General features: G+C 36.5%; 1 protein-coding gene across 1 annotated transcript; it reads right to left on the minus strand.

Moving 5' to 3' along the window:
• LOC115452957 (UDP-glucose 6-dehydrogenase) lies at nucleotides 1-23,725 on the minus strand. Its single transcript, XM_030181581.2, has 3 exons — nucleotides 22,352-23,725; nucleotides 20,701-20,975; nucleotides 1-4,671 (listed from the first exon to the last, which is right to left on the minus strand). The coding sequence occupies exons 1-2, from the start codon at nucleotides 23,519-23,521 to the stop codon at nucleotides 20,706-20,708; spliced, it is 1,440 nt and encodes a 479-aa protein (XP_030037441.2). The 5' UTR covers nucleotides 23,522-23,725; the 3' UTR covers nucleotides 1-4,671; nucleotides 20,701-20,705.
• Between the last annotated feature and the right edge of the window lie 767 nt (nucleotides 23,726-24,492).

Raw genomic sequence — 24,492 nt, forward strand, 5'->3', positions numbered from 1 at the left:
TATCGTAAAATATATATTTAATCACTGGAAAATACAGTTACAATTCGATTTGAACTTAACGTTTACCGAGAAATAATACTTTACAATTTAAATACTTGCAATTTGTTGAACTTTGTAAATGAGTACCATTTTTTGAACGCATTTATATTTATTGCACAAATGACATTGGGCGGAGTAGACAACAAAGACAACATAACACTGGACAGGTCTTTCTAAAAAAAAATATTTTCACATCGAAATTTTGTAACAGGCCGACGTAATTGTATCGACTGGCGTTGGATTAACATCTATCGTCGACACGTTCTGGACTCCACTGCAATTGCAGTCAGTGATAGTGGGGTCGCATTGCCAAAAAAAAAACAAAATTCTAGTAACTATAAGATCTGCAGAGCATTAATCTAGCATTTTCTTTAAAACCTGTGAACTTTCTATATAAAATTTACTGCTCTGAACTATGAGCTAAATTATTATTAATATAGTTAATGCAGCACTGTCCTGCGTCCGCGCCGGTGTATCTACAGTTTATATCTGACATTGCAAACATACATAAACACTTAGGTAAAATTATGTCAAATTCTATAATCAAAAATATAAAATTAGGGTTATAAAATATCTAAATTATACGGTCGACATGAAATACATTAACATAATTAAAATATGTCATTAATAAAATATACTTTTAAGAAAATTAATAAAAATATTTTTCTTTCTGGCCGAATTGGATTGTGCCTTAGTTTAGCTAAAAGAAAACTAGATGACGTCATCCTTTTTCCGGAATGCCACTTGAATATGATTTAAAAAATACTTTATATGTTGATTTAAAGACATCACAATTATTATTAAACATACATTAATTTACAATAATTAGGCTAACTGAAATGTGTATATAAACTAAAGATATTTGTGCTTAAAGTAAACTTAGGGGGCAATGCCCCCCAGCATAATAAACCTGCCGCCGGCCCTGTTCACATACTTTTAATGGTGTGACAGTAATCTATAGATATAACAAAACCATACTCTTTTAAATTGTTTGCGTTTCCCAAGGGCTAAAAGGATTTTGATGCAGTATTCATTATCATAATAATAAGACAACAATTCAATAAGAAAGCCGGAATGAGCTTATGTATAATATGTCACACCATCAAAAGACTGAGGGCAAAATTAAACTTAAAACTAGTAAAAGTCGACCAGTTTTTATCATATTCCACCAAAAATGTTCCCTGCAATGTAGGCTCAAACACAACACAATGCCAGTCTTCCTGTAACCTGACCTTATCCCACTGTAATTTGTGGTCGGCACAACATATTCTTCACCCCTAACCTCAATCTAATTTCCTTACATAATGGCAGTGAATTTATATTTAACATAATGATATAGACCACAAGCAATAAATGTAGGTTTATGGCAGTGTACAATATCTTTTCTCTTTTCTTTTCTTATCTATCGCAAAATGTGTGGGGGGTCCAGACCCACACTAGAGTCGTGTTAGCCCGACCCTAGATGAAATATTCAAATATCTTTATCTTAATTATTGTAACATAGGTGTTTAAAATCCGGCCCAAAATAAAAAATCAATGACCCTGTTTATATAAAAATTAAAATGATTTCGCCACAAGAATGGCTTCCTTGAATTAATGAAATTATATTATGTAAGATGAAGCCCATTTGTACAATCATAATAAATATCGAAATACATTTATGGCCATCCATAAATTATACTTTAACATAAACACAACACAGCATTAATATGTCCATGAGAATAGTCAGCACCAAAGCCTTTTTGAAACTGATAAAAACCGGTCAAGTGAAGATAATAAACTAAAACATATAAAAATCAAACACAAATTGTTGCTGTTTTGAGTGTAGCAGAGTATGAGTGTGAAAAGTGAAAATCAGTATATTAATAGGTGACGAAAAACTTTTGTCCCTTTTTAAGTACATTGCGCGCACGGAGTGGGAGATTTAATTAAACTTCATAGAGTTCCAAAAAATAATATTTATTTAGTATGTATATTAATTCGACGATTGAGTAAGGTAGTTTCCTGTTTGATTTTGTATATTATTTAATATTTAATAGGGAATAACACGAATAAGATTTTTTTTTCTGTAAAATCATGGACATAATTGATTGAAAAATAAAGCAGTTATTCATATTTAAAATGTTGCGAATAAAAGTGGGAGTATGGTAAGATTATCGCACTATCTCATTCTCACGCACGCAGTTCTGGGCGGTGACAAATCGTGACGTCACGATCTGCTATTATTTTTTATTTAACGGGTACTCGTTCCAACAAATTTTAAAGTTTTGTAGCTTATTTATTTTTGTGTGCGTTTTGAAAAATATTATCCGTTACATTTTGTATTTGGGATAAAATGGAACCTACTATCAGGACGAAGGTCAGCAGGTACGAAACCCAATGCCCACACCTCTGCTTTTCAACTTTACGTGTGTATATTTTTTTAAACATCATTCGTTTTAATAGTGAGCGAAAACATCGAGAGAAAACCTACATACCTGAGCATTCTTTAAAGAACTTCTGAAGTATGTGAAGTCAATCCGCACTGGGACAAATTGGTGGATTAAAGCTTAAACTCTCAGTAGGAAGCTCGTGCCCAACAGTGGGACAGTATATAATACAAGCTGGTATTATTAAGTACTATGATCCAAATGGAATATTGACCATGAAACAAGTCGACAGTCGCCAATCGCCAGTATTACGCTGGCCCGCATAACATTTTCCACTGACCAGGCTGGTTAAGATTTCTTTAGCAGGATTCGCACCCTCACAACCATTACACGCACACCAGGCGTTATATCTTACATTTCGCTTATTTTATTCGTCAGCTTCAACTTGTGTTTGATTAACAGAAATTATAGCATAAAATATAGACTTCTAACTAAATGTAGGTTTAGCAACCAAGTGTATATTAAAGTATTTATTAAGCAACAAATGGACTACACGACACGCGCAACTTGTCGCGCGACATGACACAAAGATACATGTGAGGCGCTAAACCTTCCACATATACATGTTGACCAGCATTGTTGAGCAACAATAAAGGCAAATTATTTCGCCAGATTTTTTTTAATCGGCATGGTAAGGTGACCCCACTGCAAAAATCGACTGATGAAAGATGATTACCCCTCGCCAATCGACACAATTATGCCGGCCCATTGGAACAGGATATACACACTACACAGGCTGATTGCCACTATGGCGGGTTTTAACACATTGTGTACGCTGGTTGCTATCCGAACGGATTTAAATATCCTACCACCAGCGAAGATCAAACTTAGCAACTCTAACACTGCGGCTTTGTATAGCAAAAAATATAGAAGCCATTATTATTGCTTGATAAATACATCACATATAGTGACCAATGTATAGATCTGGCACACAGAACTTATTCTGTTGAGTTCTGCGCATGTCAGCAATCAAGTAAATTGTGTTGTTTATTTCCTAAAATTACTTTCGAGACTGTCTATTTCTTTTCGAGATATTACATTTGATAATCTTAGATAATAATCCGTGATACAAAAATTAAGATATTTTCAATGTATGTAACCTAGGGTGTAAAGTATCAGCCATTATCGTAAGGTTACAAGTTCGATGCTCAGTCAAGGTATTAACAAATAAAATCATGCTATTCTTGAAGGGATAGGTAGGGGAGTATATCTTTCTTTTACTATTAACCACGCTTATTTTTCATTTAATTACTGCATAGACACTTCACCGATTTAACTAAATATTTATTCGATCAAGCCCGGCCCGGGAACCGAATTCAGGACACCAACCTGACAAACTACACCACAAGACTATTAAAATTTTAATGAGCCGAAAAAAATATTGTAGATCGATGAAGGAATAGAGATGACTCAATTATACCAATGCCGTTTGATTGATACGAGGATGTGCTAAGGTCGGTCCGTACGTTGTTTGAATTAAACATTTTATATTGGTAAAGAATTAAAATATTTGACACTCCATTCACAAGGAATCTATACTATCATATAAAGCTGAAGAGTTTGGTTGTTTGAACGCGCAAATCTTAGGAACTACTGGTTCGAACTGAAATAATATTTTAGTATTGGATAGCTCATTTATCGGGGAAGGCTATGGGGCGTATAACATCACGCTATTACCAAAAGGAGCGGAGCATTAATCAAAAATGTTGCACAAATAGGACAAATTTATTCCTCTTGAAAATTTCCGGTGCGTGCGCTCCGTAAACGGTTAAAGTTCTATCCTATAAAATATATAGCGTGACTTTTATAACGAAACACTTTATTTATAAAAAATTCTCACGCGGGCGGAGCAGCGGCAAAAGCTAGTCTTAAATAAGTACTTATTTCGATTAAATCTCCTGTGAGTTGTCTATCTAAAAACCTTATCCCCAATCTATTTAAAAATCGATCGCAAAAATGGATTAATCAGAATAAAGATTGACTTACAGTATGTTGCTTGGATCATCCTCGATCTCAAAGATAGAAATTAAGATCAATTTAGGCATTAATTTAGATTTTATCATGATTTTGATTAGCTGATCCTCAAACCCCAGGTTACAGACGTTTAGGGAAGTTAACGCTAGGAACTTTAAATATAAAATATGTCAGTAATAACCACGTCACTGATGTTTGGTGACCCACGACTGCTCTGTCCCACGTTCATCTGGAATTAGAAATTAAATTTATTACATATGCAAGTCAAAATATTTCGTACAAATTGTACATAAAGTGGTGTTTCAAAATCATTCAAAGTTTTTCCTGACTCTAAATTTACCAAAATAATTAAGAGATATTAAAAAATTCGCATCGAATTGAGTACCTTCTCTCTTTTTGAAGTCGGTTAGAAATAGTAGCATTTAATTGCGTGAAAAATGTAGTGTAAGTGTAGATTGTAAAAATAATATTTTTTTTTATATGACCCCGCTGCATGATTGTAAGTGAAGTGAGCACCAGTGGCAGGTGACAAATTGATTATCCCTCGTCTATCGACACAATTGTGCCGGCCTGTTGGAACCGGATACACTGGCTGATCCTAGATCGCGACACTCACGTGGGCCACTATGGCGGGTTTTAACACCTTGGGTACGGTGGTCGCTATCCGGGCGGATGCAAGGATTCTAGCACTGACAAACTTCGGATATTACCTTTTTCAATATGAATGTGACGTCAACAAAACGTCATGCTGTCTCTGTCTTATAAATTGTAAAATCTTTGCCCTTTAAGAAGATATTCGTGTCGTTTTTTATGAATTAATTGTATTTAATTGTAGTAATTTAAACATAAAATAACCCAGTAGATAGATAATTTTCCGCGTTACATAAGAAGGCTGAACGAATTTTGATGTAGTTTCGATTATAAAAAACATCACGTTTTTATCCTCAAGAAGCAACTGGCACACAATTACGCCGTGCGTATTCCGTCCTATAATGTGATAGAGGATTACTTTCGCCACATCGAGCACAAATTCAACACTCCGGGCTGATACTGAGTAGACAAATCCAATATAATTTTGACAAACCCGGGGACCAAACCCGAGACCTCAGCACTGCAGTGATACCGTAATACGACTACGCCACGGAGGAAGGCAATACGTCATTTTTTATTGCTTCGAATGAAGAGACGAGCTTGCCGTTCGACTGATGGTAAGCGATAAGACCCTGAATAAACAGTAGAAACACCATCCAACACCTTGAATTACAAAGTATTGATTGGTATTCCACTGCGCTCAACATCCTGAGACATGAGATGTTAAGTCTTATTATGTCTAGTATTTACACTGGCTACAGTGTCCTTCAAATCGGAACACAACAGTGACTACACACTGCTGCTTGGCAGAAATAAACATTGCAATGGTACCTACCAAGGCGGACTCTCATTATAAGAGATCTAACACCAGTAAAAGTATGTTTAATACGATATCTAAAAAAACACTTGGAATTTATAAAACAAACCCAAGTCCGACAATGCCAAGGCATTACAACATGTATTGCAACGAAATAACAATCAAAATCAACCGTCATCCATCGCCTGAGATTTCTATACAATCACATTTTCCTCCCAGATTCGAACCAAGGACGCGTCGACTAGTGACTCAGTTGACCATTCACGGTCACATATCAGCATATCGCAAAGGCCAGGAAGTCGACACGGTTTGATAAAAACCACAAAAGTGATTGCGTATTTATCAATTTTAATTCGTTTGGCTGCTTTAGGAAACCGAAAGTGGGACACTGCACTTAAGATGTAAAAACGCAAATTTTTGGAGCAGATTTTTATTAAACAGGGCACAATAAGCGGCGATAGCCTAGTTGTGGAACGGACTGCCGAGACGAATGTCTGCGGATTCAAATACCAAGGGCACACACCTCTGAGTTTTTTAAATGATGTGTGTATTCTTTGTGAATTATCGCTTACTTTAACGGTGAAGGAAAACATCGTGAGGAAACCTGCATACCTGAGAAATTCTCTATAGGAAGTCTACCAACCCGCACTAGGCCTGCGTGGTGGAGTAAGGTCTAATCCCTCTCAGTAGTAGAGGAGGTCCGTGCCCAGTGGTGGGACAGTAATCAGTATATAATACAGGGCTGCTATTATTATAAGGGCACAAAGGAATTAAAAATTAGTATTGTATGTATGAACTTATCAATTTGTCTTTCCTATATTGAGTCAGATTACATCTAATTTGTTTTATTCAATTTTACGTGACCTTTTAAAAAATCAGTCACAAATACACCATTAGCACCATCTATTTACAAAAGAAAATTACATAATTTATTATACCGTATGCGAGCAAATTACCGGAATAAAAAGTGTCCTGTGTTAATTCGTTTAATTGTTTTTTCGCTTACTTCTAACGAACAAACATCTACAAACTTTCGCATTCATAATATAATAAACTAGCTTTTGCTCGCGGCTTCGCCCGCGTGAAGGAGTTTTCCAGCATAATTTTTTTTCCGACTTACTTGACATGTATCGTTATATTATGACCAAATTACACAAAATCATTATAAATTGTATCCTATGTGTTATTCTGATGTATAACCAATATTACTATAAAGTTTCATCCAAATCCGTTCAGTAGTTTTTTCGTGAAAGAGGAACAAACATACATACATCCATACATCTACCATCACAAACTTTCGCATTTATAATATTATAAATAAAAAAGTAATTAAAATAATAGGAAGTGCTCAGAGGTCGCCGCATCGATCGTGAGGTCAAAACGATTGATCAATAGGACCTCGACGCCAATTACAGACCTCAGTGTAGTGGCGCGCGTGTCAATATTAGCACCGGCGAGCTAATCACGACGCTTTGACCTTTAGCGGTGTATTTTGGACGCTATCATCCTTGACTTATGATTGCATATTGCGCCATCACTTTGGTATGATGCGTAGAATCTCTAGCCATCATGGTAGAGCGATAGTAGAGAAATTGACTTGCTTTTCAACCGACTTCAAAAAAGGACAAAGTTATCAACTCGACGTGAATTTTTTTGTTTGTAATCTCAGAATTCAGTCATTTATTAATTGATTTGAACAATTCTTTCTTTGTTTGAAAGAATATACTTCCTGCTTGGTCCCATAGAAGGTTTTTCAAAATCGGTTCAGTAGTTTGGTTTTTAAAGTAAAACAAGTAGACTAAGTATGACGTCCAAATGGGCGGTCTGCCATACTGGATTCAAAATGGCGTTACTTAGTTGACCGTACATTGTCATCCAAACTAAACGTGTGTGCATAAGTTGATCGTAAAAGGTTGAAAATAAGAGCTATAAAATTATTTGCATGAGTTGACCCGAACATACATTGTAAGGTAAATAAAATCTTGTGAAAACATGATACAAACTTCTATGAATATTATAAAAAAAAGTCCCCTTTTCTGTCTGTGCGTATGTTATCGATTTTCTCAAAACCTACTTAACAGATTTTTATGAAATTTAGTATGGAGATAGTTTAAGACCCTGGGAAAGGTATAATTCATTTTCTGACCCGGGCAAATATATAGCGGGACTTTTATCCCGGACAACTTCTTCACACGGGCGAAGCCTCGAGCAAAAGCTAGTCTCACTGTAAACTTTTTCTAAATGTTTGGTTAACAATTTAATTATATTATTTATTAGGTTTTCCAGCAGACATAACGCTACGACTACAATAATTTAAATATTATAACTTATAGCTATAATGTAAGACCAAGTTAGGAAGTACATTCATGATTGCATCGAACATATTCTTCTCATTAATATAAACATTGCAAAACGTAACCCGATCGGATGATTTCCGGCCCGAAGATGACGTAAAGCAATAATTTTGCACAAATTAACTATTATTACGCATTTTTATACATAAATGATGCCACTAAGTGGTGATAACCTAGTTGGGTGTGAAACGGACCGCCGAGACGAATGAGGATTTGAACCTACGGACATTCGTCTTGGCAGTCCGTCCCTCACCCAACAAGCATAGAACGTGTTAATTTAAAAAAAAAATAGACAAAACAACAATAATAACGTTGTAGAGGAACGAGACCGAACCGCGGTCGATCGCTATCTGCATTACGTAAACAACTACTTCCTCTCTATCGCGCCAAATATTTGTTCAACATTACGTTCTCGCTGAGAAGTGAGTCTGGAGTATTGCAACTTATAGAATAATATGACTTCTTTTATTTTAAATTGACTGGGTTTTTCTAAATAATTACTAAGTCGCAGTTTGGAGTCAGGAAGTTGGCGGTGTGGTACCCCCGTGTCTCGGGAAGCACGTAAAGCCGTCAGTCCTGTGTCTGATCTCTCTTCGCTCATGTATTGCCGTCTCGTCTGAGAGTGAAGGAACAGAGTGCCTGTGTATTGCGTACACAACTGTGCACTATAATATCTCCTGCGTGACTGATTCCCGTTGAGATTGGCCGCCGTGGCCGAAATTCGACTAGGAGGGATTCCTATATACTTGTATATATAAATAATAACAAAAAAAAATCACACCGACACCGTGTCCAAATAGCAACAACTAGGTTACCAACTCAGCTTAAGCTGTATTATGTGATCTAGGAAATATATAATTCCGGGAAGATGTGAACACGTAAGCTCTAGTTTCATATTAATAAATGCAAATCAGTTTCGCTCTGAATACGATATCAGCTGAGACTCTGTCAAATTAAAATCAGTATTTTAAGACCGTCGCCATTTCATAAAGTGATAACAACATCTCAAATGATATCAAGTCTTAAGAATTTTTACAGCTGAGTTTTATTTACCAAACAACTCCGACTTAGCTGAGAAGAAGCTCTTTAACGATAACTTAAGCTTTGTTAATTAAACAGTTGATAAGGCATAGCCTAGTGTGGACATCGTTGCTAATTGGTATAATAAGTGTAACTTTTTGGAAAATAAATTTATTTCTTATTTCTTACATTAGCAGTCTTACTTATAAACTTGTTTTAGCGTTAAGAGGTGCTTGAGAATTGCTTAAATAACTGTCAAAAACTGTTGAGGTTTGCATAGACAAATACAAAACCTTTTTTATAATGTAATGTAAACTGGCCGCGTAATAGTATGTATCTTTTTGAATTATTGTATTTGGAATGAAATAACAATGTACTGTTACTAAGCAATGTGTGCTAGTCTAATACGACTGTCTAACGTGTTAAATCTGTTAAAAATATAAGCTCCTATCTGACGGAAAACCTTGTTTATTTTCCACACTTTGCAAGGGCGACTCGAAGCCCAAGAAAATCATCACCGGTTTCCTGGTTTAAACCTTATTAAGAAGGTAAGATGGCGGGTTTTGGATTACAACTGATCAAGTTTTGTGTTTTAACTAAGGATAGCTTTGCGATATTTTTATAAGTAAGACTGTCTCATATGTCTACTTAAGATCCTATTCAAAGGTGATATTGACTATTAATACGGGTCTCAATGGAGCGGAAAAGTTTTATGTACTTTTTGCTGAAGACCGAAGTTTCTTTAGTTACATAAAAAAACATCCTTTTCAACCTTTTATGGGTGAGCTGTTAAAAGTAACTTTGCAACACGTGTTTTTAATAAACTCCTGTTTCAAACACATTGGCTCCATTGGTCTAATGATATGTCAGCATTATGAGGCTGAGAACTGTGGAGTTTTAGCTTTATTGGATGGCAAATATGGACATTTTGGAAATTCAAATAAATAATTATTTGAGTATTTTCAAATGGTTTTCCAGGACATATTTGAGAATAGGACTAGTCCATGAAAAATAGAACTTCTGGCAACCCTACAAAAAATGTATACTTAAACAAACCTGCAGATCTTTATATACAGATTAACAATTATATCAGCACGCGCCGACCTTGGCGGGGCTGACAGGAAGGTTACGTCTGTTTAGTGTAACGAAACTGATAAAACTAATTTGCAATAGTTAAAATTAAATTTACTGTATTACAAATGTAGGGGGGATGAGGGCCACCATTTTTTATAATGATTTCTTATGTTAATAGTTTTTAATGTTTTACTTTGACTCCCGATATTTCGAAAACTTTGCAGCCTTCGTGGTCACGGGGGGGACTGAAATGTTGTTCATCCGCAAAGCCAAAGTTACAATATCTACCTACTAGGCTACATTTTACAATTATACAATTTAATTTTTTTTTTATCTGTTGGTGGTCCGATCTACGCAAAATGAGCTCACAGTGTCTTGAAGTCTGGCAGCCGATCTTTTGTCCGATCCACCATTTTTTTTACAAAGCGACGTCATAGTTTCGTCGGTTAATTGACACTTCACAGTTATTTAATCTTTATTCGACTTAATTTGGTTAATTGTGACAAATATGTCGCGTTTCGGGATCAGTCGGCGTATACGCAGTTTCAAACAAACTGGCACAATTACGTATTGCATATTCTGGGAAATATGATAGAAATATATATTATACTGAAAGGCTGGTAGGTTAGCTAGGCTAGTGCTCATTTCCTCGCCGGTGAGGATCGCGACGCGTTATCCATCTATTTCCCCCTACTTGCCAGCCCGAGCTGGCTACTTAGTTTTGTACCTTGATTTCATTATAAATTTTATCCCTAACTAGATGACCCGGTGAACTTCGTATCACCTACATACATTTATTATTATTATTCATCGTGGAACGCAATTTTGCCATACCAATACGTATGTTATCATTATCTGTCTCCCGTTAGTCAACAGTACGGCTTGCACGTGAAGAAGCTCGTCGCACATTTGATAAACTTCGACGATCTAAGTCATCTTCTCCGTGGCATTTTGCGACAATAACATTAAATAAAGTTCTCACGCACTGACAAATTGATGATAGATTTTAATAATTGTCTTGAAATTTATTTATTTATTTTCTATTTTTAAGAACCCACTGACACTTTTACACTTTATTTATTTCTGAAATGTTTTGTATTTGAACAAAATAAACCAAAGAAATCGGACCTCATAGTACAACTATGAAACAGACAAATTTCTGAACGCACCTATATATATGTGACAGCCAGGCCAATTCTTTATTTCTAAAAAGACAAAAGACATCGAATGTTTCATGGCTAGGAACATTTTGTATTGAAAACTTATATTGTCGTTTTTAGTATTTTCCGTTATTTATTATTTATGTTCGTCACCGTTTAATCCATCCCTGGACTTCCACAATTAATTCAAAACCAAAATTAGCCAAATCGGTTCAGCCGTTCTCGAGTTTTAGCGAGACTAACGAACAGCAATTGATTTTTATATATATAGATTTAAAATGTCCATAGTTATAAAAGTAATTTTAATTGATAATTAGAAATAATAGTAATTACCTATTCTTACATTGTTTTGACGTATCATATGTGCAACGTAATTCGCCTATGTGATAAATAGTTTTATTTATTAACTAGCTTCCGCCCGCAGCTTCGCCCGCGTAGATTTCGGACCGTCATACATGATTTCTGTATAGGTTTAATCATTAAGGTTGCACACGCGACGGAAGCTTAAAAAATGGAGTAACTTCTAACGTTTTCCCAACATTTCCCTTCACTGCTCTGCTCCTATTAATTGTAGCGTGATGAAAAGTATACTATAACCAGCTCAGGAGTATGAAAAATAATTGTACCAAGATTCGTTAAAATCCGTCGAGTAGTTTTTGTTTCTATAACGGTTATACAGACAGACAGACAGACAAACATTTTACTAATTGCATTTTTGGCATCAGTATCGATCCCTAATCACCCCCTGTATTTTGGAAATATATTTCATGTACAGAATTGACCTCTCTACAGATTTATTATAAGTATAGATTTAGCTGCACGGGATCAACCGGTACCAGCAAAATTTTGAAAATAGTGTAAGAGAAAAAAGTTTAGGAACCTCTGATCTAGACTACTCCACTTAAATCAAATGCAGTGAAATCACAAGCCGCGATCGTATAAAAATGTGTTGACACATAACTTTAGAGTTCTCTCACCACTCCATGCAACATCTGGTGAACTCAAACTACTTATAATTTTTTGTTTTGCTGAGACATTAATCATGCCTATCCCAGCGGGCAATACTAAAGTTTTTATGAGATTTTTTACATAACATAATGTTAAGTGAAGCGCTCGCTTGCTACACACGGCATGCGTACAAAATTGCGATAAAAAGTCTTCATATACTACATTGTGATCTTTTTTCGACACATTAACATTCTGACGTTCAAACTGGAATTTATAGTGGTTACATATTACTATAAACAGTCGTATCAAGACCAGAGGCTTTCAAAGTTTTTTTTCTCATAGACCCCTTTCAAAATTTTGCTGGTTCTGGTGGACCTTTCTTTTGATTTCGTAGAGAAAATGCATCATAGCTACCGCCCGATCATCGCGGGCAGCGTCTGGACTGTTATGTTGGAGTCACCGTGTCTCTTACGACCCCTATCAACATTATCTGCCTACATTGATAGGTGAAGTCAAGCCAACATTTTAGTACTTCACTATCAAACCTTAATATTTTCGAGGACCCCCGCTTACGAATTGTGGACCACCATTAATTAGTCACGTCAACATAGACGCCCGTCGAGTTTCCTGTGGACTCCTGGGAATCCACCTGTACCACTTTGGGAATCAATGACCTAGACAGATTCGCGTTTTTTGTTACTGGTGGCAAACAAGCGTACGGTTCACCTGATGGCAAGTGATCATCGCCGCCCATGAACATTTGGATACTAGGGGTTATGGAAATGCGTTGAACCTTTTAGGTGAGAATTCGCTGTTTCTTGAAGGTCGCTAGGAAATGCTGCTGGCGGTAATTAATTCCACAGTTTCTAATACGTGGTAAAGAATTAAGAACTAAGTTCATACGGCTAGTACAAATTTACATGATATAAGACAATGAATTAGTTATTGCGGTTTTGTCCGCAATCCGGTTGATCCAAACAGCGTCATATTCCTTGTGATCCAAAATATACCGAAAAACACTCCAGGTTTTCGGTTAATTTAGTGATATATTAGGAAACTAATTCCACACGGCTGGACGTCGTGTTTACGTCGATTTATTTGTGAACTCAAATTTATTTTATTTATTTCCATCCTTCTCCTCCCCCCCCCCCCCCCCCAGGGTCACTAAAACTTCCCGGATCTCGCTCAATCGCGTGCAAAAGCTTAAGACGAATGACGTCATAACATCACCGGAATTATAATGTTTGTGAGTCATTAACGAAGATGGTGCTCGCGTGACCTGCTCATTGCCAACTAGACATCATAGAGACATTTATCCAGTATTTTTACCTCGTAATGATATTAAGTACAGTCAGCCCCAAAGTTGGTAAAAATTCAAAATAATCTACACACTTCTAGTATCTTAGAATATTTTTTTTTTTGTTCAAAATAAAGTAAATCCATTTTAATTGTTTTTTTTAGCATATTGTACAGCCGAAGTGATGCTGAGTGCTGACTGTTCAGTGAAAGTGAAATATGTATAAATGAAAGAAATGTATAATTTGCTGGTGGTAGGATATATTTTACATCCGCCGGGATAGCGACCACCGTACACAAGGTGTTAAACTCGACATAGCGGCCCACGTAAGTGTGTCGCGTTCCGGGATCGACCAGTGTATACTCGGTTCCAACAGGCCGGCATAATTGTGTCGACTGTCGAGGGGTGATCATCTCTCGTCAGTTGACGTTCTATTGGACCACACTCCACTTACTATTGTTAAATTATTCAGTTTTAAAACAAATAAACTCGGTAACATTCACTTTATTCACAATCGTCTCTCCTCCTCACCTTCTCACTTAGTGGCTGAACGACGACTGACTATATTAATAAAATCATCTTTGAAGTTGACATTTATGATTACAAGCACTCAATTGACTTGTTATTTGAGAAGGAACTGAAAGGTGTCGTTGAGCCACTAAATTAATATAATTATTATTACATTTGCCATTAATACAATCTTAATCCTTGTATAATATAATGGGTAAAATCAACAGCTTTTAGGTAACGCAAACATAACTTTAATTATATATAAATGTAACGACTTCCGCTACGATTAAATAATTTAGTCAAATTCATTACTTTTAATAATTATGTAGATAAAAATAACAATGGTAATTCCAATAAGCTAACACTATCAGGTGCAGTGCGGTCACTACGTCATGCACGTATCAAAAAAAGTCTCTCGAATCGTAAAAAAACTCAAAAAAAATCACTTGTAATGCTATCCGCTTCTACCATGATACAGTATAAAAATCTAGAATATTCCACAATCCACCAGAAAGTTATCACAAAATCAATAGCTATGGAAACAACATGTAACTGTTTTGCGAGATTAGCACAGCACGCCGCGGGAATCCCAAATGATTGCGGGAAAGAGACGGGCATACACACGCGCGTGAGATTGAGCGACATAGAGCACTGCATTTACTTTGCAAGCGGATGCTTGGGAATCTGATACTTGCAATGAATACTGAGTAAATTTCGTCGAAAATCTCAAAACACCGGTGAGAGAGGATATATCGCGTGCGTTTCCTTCGTTGGTTTAAAACGTTTAGCTTACGCCCGCCGCTTGGCTTGTGGCTGAGAAATACTGAAAGGGATAATAATAAGTGGTTCTTGAGCGGAGACCACGACACAGCAAACGTAGTGTAGGACGCCTTCCAGCTAGGTGAAGTGACGATCTACGAAAGGTCGCTGGCAAGAACTGAATGCGACAGGCCAAAGGCAGAGTTAAATGGCGCATATTGGAGGAGGCCTATGTCCAGCAGTGGACAAAGATATGGGTTGATAATGATGATGGATAATAAAAATACTAGCATTGTATTATATACTGTCCCACTGTTGGGCTCGGAATTCCTCTACTATCGAGAGTGATTAGGCCTTAGTCCACCACGCTGTCCTTGAGTTGGTAGATTTCACATACCTTTGAAATTCTAACTTAAATTCTTAGATATATTAAAATATTGACTTTTACTAATCCCCTCTCCGCCACCTGCCCCCCTCCAAAACCATAAAGCATCAATTTACAGCCTCAAAAAGTCACGGACGTCCACTATTGATTTATTACTTATAAATAAAACATAACATCGATAGATCAATAACTGCGAATCGACGTCAATTTAAAATAGAACAAATGTGTTTTATTACTATACAAGGTTTTGCACGCGGTTGCGTCTGGTTCAGTGTTCAGTTAAGTTCTGTTTACTGGCTCTAGGTGACCCATTTGTTTGTCGAACTATTATAGAAAAACAAAATGAATAGCAAATACGTAAACAGCGCAAGGCTTCGATATTTACTTAACTGTTCCAATAAACTTACGTATGCAATCTATAATAGCATGCGTTAAACTATACTAAAATAAAGTTGAAGAGTTTGAAAGCGCTAATATTAGAAACAACTAAATCGATTTCATTATCATTCATACGAAGCTACATTACTCCTAAGTGCTGTAGACTACTTTTTTCTCAGAAAAGATCTCCACGCAAGCTCAATTGCCATAAACGATAGACTGTTTGTACTCCCCACGCGGGCTGAACCACAGGCAAAACTAAACTATTTTTCAGGTTTTATCGCGGTTTTCATATTTAAATAACTAACATTCGTGTAAACATAAGAAATCAATACACAGGCAAAATCGCCAATACAAACAATAGACTGTTTGTAAAACATCATTATGTTTTGTTGGCGTCGGTTAAAGCCTCATTTAGATAAGGCAATTTGCCTCACACATGCAATTTGCAATTCTTGTGAGGATATAAAAACGTTGTCGCGTCATACAAGACAGAATGTGCCTTGGGTTTGGAAACTTCCAACACTCGGCAGTCCGTATGATTAAAGAGATCAAATAAAAATTAAATACTTACATAATATACACTTACTAGCTTTTGCTCTCGGCTTCGTCCGCATGAAGAAGTTTTCCGGGATAAAGGTCCTGCTATATATTTTCCCGGGATAGAAGATAGCCTATAACCTTCCCAGGGTCTTAATCTATCTCCATACCAAGTTTCATAAAAATCCGTTCAGTAGATTTTAAGAAAATCGATAACATACAGACAGAAAAGGAGAATTTGTTTTATAGTATGTATAGATTATTTAAGGACCATTACAATTGACCATTAATGCAAAGAATTACCTTAATATAGACCTTAGCAGTAGCAACCGCGTGCAAAAGCTAGCACATGAATACAGCACATTACACATTTCTTCTATTTCAAATTGACATTAACGCATAGCAGTAATTTAACAGATATTCAAAATATATTGTACATTACACTTACGAACTACAGAAAATGAGATTGTATAATCATTCGTAAAAGGCGAGAGAGTTACTCAAGCGATTCTTGTATGACATAATCGCATGCGAGTTATTAGTTCTCGTCTGCCTCTGAACAGTGTGGTGCGATAATTCTGACAATAGGGTACCGAACTCATTTTTGTTCTTTACTATTATCAAATATTTACGTTATATAAATTATAACATAAAAGGAATTATTAAAATCCGGTAAAAAATCAACAAGTTATAAGTCTTTGAATGTCGGTGGAAGGGGTAATTAACAAGAAACAGAAAAGAGACAAAATACCCACATTTGACGTCACCGGAAGTTGCGACGCGTGCGAACGAAAGAGATGAAGCGATAGCCCCACAACGCGCCCACTTCTACACATTTGAAATATAAATTATTAGCTCATTTTTTAACCAATTTTTATGCAATTTTCGCAGGAGTGCTTCTTTTTCGTGTTATTAATCATTACATATAGAATAATTAAGATTTGAAAAGTGGCGATAGCCTAGTTGGGTGTGGAACGGACTGCCAAGACGAATGTCCGCAGGTTCAAATTCCAAGGGCACACACCTCTGAAGTTTCTAAAAAATTATGTGTCTATTCTTTGTGAATTTATCGTTCGCTTTAACGGTGAAGGAAAACATCGTGAGGAAACCTGCACATCTGAGAAGTTCTCTATAGGAATTTCGAAGGTGTGTGAAGTCTACCAATCCGCACTAGGCCAGCGTGGTGGACTAAGGCCTAATCCCTCTCAGTAGTAGAGGAGGCCAGTGCTCAGCAGTGGGCAAGTATATAATACAGGGCTGATATTATTATAATTAAGAAAATCAAACATAGGTCGGTTCTCTATTATTGCTAGCAATAGCCCCACAACTACGACTACGAGGTATGCGCACTACACTGTGTGCCTCGGCCCGCGACAAATGTCCCCCCATGCATTGAGCATTCGGTGAGAAGAATGAGGGTAAAAGAACCGCTTCGGGAAGATTATATCACAATTTGACGCATGTAGTACAGAGTTATTGACTTCCAATTCCAAAATTGTCTTTCTCCTGGTATTATCGAGTGAGCGTGTCTACAGGGGAACTACTAACTTGAGTTAAATAATATAGTAAAAATGATTTCTTGTGTTAACGCGAACGTTCACATGATATTCTGTCTCATGATCACGAAGGCGGCAAGGTCTACGAAACGTCGGGAGAAAGTCATAAACAAAAACCACGATAGTATCTGCAAAATAGTTCTATTTCAATAATATAATCAAACTGAATGGCACATGGTTCCTATTCGTCTGAGATCAACTGCACATTGTTACCGTCATCGGCTCATTAAAGGTAACGCGGCGTGACCAATCCTTTGTGCCATTATCACAAATCATTGTAACAATCGAATAGTCACACTCATTCGATTTGTTACACTGTTTGTAACAAAAACACGTCAAAGCTAGGGAGCTATTCCGTTCAGGACTGGCCGTTGGTAGAGTCCAGGGCCCAGAGTTGGTGCCCAGAGCGAGCAGTGCGACAGACTTTGGCTACACTGTCATCTACATTCCTTAGCATTTAAAAATAAACTCAAGTCCTATAGGAAGGATGCCAAAAAGCGTAAAAAAATAGACCGGATCGTCTAATTACGCAGGTGCCAGCCCAGTCCCTGCCCTGCCTGCCCCGTCCATAATTGATGATATTTTATTTTCATTATTGTTTTAGTAATTTTGACTCAAAATGTTTAAAAAGTGCACTCACACTTCTTGGACATTTTCCGTCCCAAAACGTGATAGTGGATGATCGCGACTTCAAACATAACGAATTTTAGAGGTTTCATCAAAAAATATTTACTTTCCCGTCTTGTAATTTGCGTCTGGAACTTCACAATTCGCAGCCAAAAGGACATTAGTACACGGCGAAATGATACAGATGGTGTAACTTCATCATCTTAGGGGGGACGAATTGCGTATCAAATAGTAGAACCTCACCCTTTGTGAAACACAATGTAAAAAAAATTTATAATTTAAATTATACTCTGTGATTCATCATTGGAAAAGAAAAAAAAACTTCATTATCTACCCTACGTGTTCTGTTGACAATAAATCATTCTTTCTATTTTTTCTTTCAATGAAATTGCGTAAATATGTAACATAAAGGAATATTATCGTTCAACGTTCATTGTACGTTGCCGTCATTTTGACGATAAAACATACTTGGAATCAAACCGACGATGTACATTTCTCAATTTGGATCTAATCAGATTTCGATAAAACAACTACAAGATAAAATACTATATCAGATTTTCCGCAAACAAGAAATTGTTCTTTCTTCGTTTATAATCTGATGCGATAAAGGTTGAACAAGAAAGCGCTGTTAGTTGCGACAGTGAGACCTTGGTATGTTGTGAATGTTGTTTCTTTTACAAAGTAATAATATCAGCCCTGTATTATATACCGTCCCACACGTGAGCACGGACCTCCTCTACTACTGAGAGGGATTTGGCCTTAGTCCACTATGCTACCCTAGTGCGAATTGGTAGACTTCACACACCTTCGAAATTCTTATAGAGAACTTCTCAGGTGTGCAGGTTTTATCACGATGTTTTCCTTCACCGTAAACGCAAGCGATAATTCACAAAGAAAAGTCAGAGGTGTGTGCCCTTGGGTTTCGAACCTGCGCACATACGTCACGGCAGTTCGTTCCACAACCAACTAAGCTATCGCCACTTAACCACACCGAATAAAACATAAAACATTTTACAGAATAAAATGCCAACTAAATTACTTTTCTAGTCGCTTCTGAAAGCACCATCAATAATGATATGCATTAAGATTGTGGATAAAAGAAAAGTTTTGACAATATAAGTTTTTAAACTTAGGGAATATAGTTTTCATTACTGACGGATTGCCTCAAATTTGCATGAGCAGCTGTGCTGTGCTGGGTATAACTTGTGTCCGCAGCAGTGGGGAAGAGTCCATATAAACCGATTCCCGTCGGCTTCCCTTATGTAGAAGCTAATTATCATAAGAACCATTAACAGACGGCATTTATGCATATTAGTATCTGTATGTTTCAAAATTTCCTTACGCCACTGATCCGCAGATCAAACTACGTCAAATAATACAGACATAATGGTTTTAACATTCGCCGTTAAACAGGGACGGCATGACCTCTCAGTGACGTCACACTTCAATCTACACTGACCTCCATTTTGCGTGAAAGGGACAGAAAAATGCTTGCAAATATTTTTAATGTATCTCCAACATTTATGCCTTAATTTTATTTCCTTTTTCATGTTTTCATTTACTTATTTTTTATTAATAGATGAGCTAAGCCAACACCAGTGAATGTAAATAAAATAATATGGTGTCACAGCTGCACATATTATATTTTAATTAATTTCTTCAGTCGCTATATTATTACAGTTACCGGCTATAGTGATCTAGATGGCCATGGCGACGGGAACAATAAGAAATTACCCTGGCCCCCATAATATAACACAAAACTTAATTATATTTGACGTATCAAGACTTTAATAATTTGTGTTTACGCGAATGTTAGACATCGAAATAAAACTATTTATTGGATTTTATCGCGATTTTTTTTATTATTATTTTCTCTGGACGTTTCGAATACTTTGCAGCCTTCATAATAAGGGGGAGTGGTTTAATTTCAGTACCAGTAGTTAATAATTATAACGCCAACACAACCCTCAAGAAGCGCATCATATATCGTCTAAATAAATTGACAATACCTATTAAAACCGAGCCAAAAGAAAGCAAGTTTGTTAAACTATGAAAAATATATGTTTATACCTTGAATACAATTTATTAGGTATTCAATTATTTGTAAAGCGTAAGATGCTCGTTATGTTCCCGCAGATAAACTGCTTAAGTAGCTTATAGAGCCATTGCATTTAATTTGAACTTAAAATAATCAATAACGACACAGGTTAATATTTTCATGATAAATAAAAACAACACTCACATAAACTATGGCATCGTCTGACTCCCCTGCGCCCTGATGCTGCCTGCCCTGGACAGCCTCTTCCCTATCGTCTGCACATGGAAGCCTATATTGATGAGCGCCTCGTGGTCCAGGATCTTCCTGCCGTCGAAGATGTACGCGGGCTTCATCATCGCGTCGTAGATCTTCTTGAAGTCCAGCTCTTTGAACTCGTCCCATTCGGTGCAGAGTACGATGGCGTGCGCCCCGGTCACCGCCGAATACGCCGTGTCGTGGATCTGGATGTTTTTACGCACCTGGACAGGGGAAATTCTTAGTAGCGGTAGTCGTAGTGCGATCTATGTAAATATTTTGGAACAATTAGTTAACAAGTTTTTATGACATGCTTAGAAATTACTTATTGTGATTGGTTCATTCTCGGATCCGGATTGACGATTGAGATTGTGATCGCTTATTGGAAACAGCTGTTAGACTTATGCCTATAGCAGGAATAGATCGGCCTGGGTAATGCCATACTAAGTAAACTGAGAAGTGTTAATTGTTGTATTTCAAAAATTGGTTAAAAATACTTGTTCCAATATTTTCCAAACTCTAAATTGAGATCAGTCTTTCCTAATGCACAATCCATACACAATGACCTTAATATAGGAGGAAACTTATGTTAAAAAATGTATAAAACATGTTCAATGTCAAATGCTGGTGCAGGAGTTTTATGCTCAGTATCTTGAAATTTGTGCCCGATATGGCGATATGCTCGTCCTATCATGGTCTTAAACACACATGCCGAAGTGTGTGCGCTGGTTGCATCTTTCCCTTCCCCTTCAATTATAAAAGTGTGTTTTTTTAAAACATGTTTATTTAAACTAGAATAATTAATCTAGCAAACAAGCCCACCTGAATGTGAAAAGCTAACAAATAACATTATAAAACAATTGTAGATGCACTATGTTACATATTATGGTAATTAATAACTATTATACTAAACAAGCAGTATAAAAGGCCTTTGAATCCAACAATAAGTAAAGTCAAGTTTTCTTCATTAAAATGAAAATTCACAGTGTTCCAATTGGATTAATTCAACCGATTTGTCAAGGGAAATATGAAGTTTTCCAATACATTATATCAAAGTGAGTATGCTACTGATGTAGCCTGCAAGCTCAGAAAGTCCGAAATCATCAGGAGTTTATGTTGTTCTCATTTTAGAAAGAAGAAGAAATGTTTCTCATTTTGCAATCAACTGAAATAGTCAAAAAATATTTAAGAATTATTTGATAAATTTTCCTGTGGGTGACTGGGTACATAATTATGTCACATACCTATTAAAATTAAGCATCATTTTTATAAAATTATATCGTGGAGTGCAGTTAACTTTGATTTAGAATTTAATTTATTCGATTTTTTTTTTTATTTAAGATGTGAAAATCAGTTATTATCCCCTGTAAAACAAAACACTATTACCTATTTAACAAAACTTCATATTTACCATTGGTTTGTCCCTTTGTTATTTAATATGTATGAAGTTATGATGAAAGTCATAATACACTTAAAAAAATAACTAATTGACTAAAACATATTGTATGGGTGCTAAATATGCAAAAATTCGCATTAATAAAAACAACTTATTATGAATAATTTTTAGTTATAACAGTAAAAATTAAATCAAAAAGCTCACCCTCTCAGGCTCAGATGTAACATATGCATTAGTCAGCTCGTAGTAAATCTGGTCCACCTCCACCTTAGGGTCATATATGTGAAGTTTCGCCCCTTCATCTAACAATGTATTTGAAACGTATATAGCAGGAGACTCCCTTGTGTCTCCCGTATTCTTTTTAAATGAGAATCCGAGTATAGCTATTTTCTTATCAGAAACTGTGTTGAAAAGAGACTCTATAACTTTACGTGTAAACCTGGTCTTCTGGTAGTCATTCAGGCTTACAACTTGCTGCCAATACGCAGCAACTTCAGGCAAGTTCAGGCATTCACACAAGTAAATCAAGTTTAATATGTCCTTCTGGAAACAGCTGCCTCCAAAACCGATAGACGCTTCAAGAAACTTAGGGCCGATACGGCTGTCTCTACCAACTGCCCTGGCCACTTCAGACACGTCAGCACCTGTTGCCTCACAGACAGCAGATAGGGAATTAATACTAGAGATTCTCTGCGCTAGGAATGCATTTGCGGCAAGCTTCGACAACTCAGAACTCCAAGTGTTTGTTGTAAGTATATTTTTAGCTGGAATCCAGTGTTCATAAACCCAGCACAGAGCTTGCACTGCCTTCTGACCCTCGGGAGTGTCTTCACCACCTATTAAAACTCTCTCAGCTTCAACTAAATCTACAATAGCCGTTCCTTCAGCCAAAAACTCTGGGTTTGACAGAATCTGATACTCAACACCTGGCTTTGTGTTGGCTCTGAGGATTTTCATGATAATCTCTGCGGCCTTTACTGGCACCGTACTTTTCTCCACCACAATTTTATTACTAGTCGCCAAGTCAGCAATCATACGCGCCGCACTCTCTATGTATTTCAAATCCGCCGCGCGTCCCTTCCCGTTACCGAAAGTTTTGGTGGGTGTATTCACGGAAATGAATATCAGATCCGCTTCCTGGATCCCCTTCGCGATATCAGTAGAAAAGAATAAGTTTTTACCTCGACATTTCTTCACAACCTCGTCCAGACCGGGCTCGTATATCGGAAGCTTCTCCGAATTCCACTGGTTTATCCGCTCCACACTCTTGTCGCATACCGTTACTGTGATGTTGGGGCATTTGAGAGCGATCACGCTGCAAGTCGGCCCGCCGACGTACCCCGCGCCCAAACAGCAAATCTTCTCGATCACCATTGTAACACTAACCACGTCTGCTCACTACGACGGCACGCCGCGGAATGCTTGCGCGTTAATTAAATTCTTGTTAATTAATTGTAGATGTTTATCGGTTTATCGTAATGAGATTGTGATTGTTCGGTGTACTTTGTGTGTATTAATTAACGGTATGCAGTTTAGAAATCAGTGCGAGAGATTCCTCTCGTGCCGATGTCAATGACATTTGCGACGGGTTGCGCTAGGGATACCAAGAACTGGGCAAAAGTACCTACTAAGTGGTGAAATTCAATGAACGGGGATTCAATGAACAAGTTCATATTCAAGGTCATAGGTTTTCCTTATATAATTTTTTTAATTATTTATAAAATCTCAATTACATAAGTTGTACGTGTATTGTTTCAGTAATAATAGCATATTTGGGTTATTACTAAGTTTTTAAGATTTTTCTTTTCAATTATTTTATTTAGGTTATAGTAGAATAGCAAAACAAAAACTACAAAAGTTATCTAGTTTGTAAATATCATGAAGAAAATATTATTTTCACTGCAAACATGTATGAAGTCGCGGTTAAAAATATGTAAATGTTAATTTTTTATATCGGTTTTGACTGACTGATTAAAATCTATGTATGTAGTTCCATTAGTTCATTACTATTGATATAAATCCGATCCAGAATTATAGTAATTGATTTACAGAATTGTCGTGCGAAACAATAGTTGCGATAATACTTTTATCACTTATTATTTACATGTTGCTAGACAAGTTACTTTATCTCTTAATAAAAGTGTATGTAGATGAAATCTCGCAATAGTTAATCCATTAAACATGTAATGTTTTTACATTATATTGTATATCAGTTCGATATCTAAATGTTAAGGAATCTTTATAGCAAAAGTTGGTATCCCGGTAAACGTCAAAAATAAAGTAAAACAAAGGCCGCGTTTACGAATACTGCTATAAACAAATCAAATAAAGGATACAATAAAAAA

This window comes from Manduca sexta, chromosome 26 (assembly GCF_014839805.1).
Source record: "Manduca sexta isolate Smith_Timp_Sample1 chromosome 26, JHU_Msex_v1.0, whole genome shotgun sequence".
NCBI classification, from domain to species: domain Eukaryota; kingdom Metazoa; phylum Arthropoda; class Insecta; order Lepidoptera; family Sphingidae; genus Manduca; species Manduca sexta.

Coding starts and splice junctions, on each gene's coding strand:
- LOC115452957 (XM_030181581.2), bottom strand. CDS start 23,521: ATGGTGATCGAGAAGATTTGCTGTTTGGGCGCGGGGTACGTCGGCGGG. Junction 20,976..22,351: donor TTACATCTGAGCCTGAGAGG/GTGAGCTTTTTG, acceptor TCCCCTGTCCAG/GTGCGTAAAAACATCCAGAT.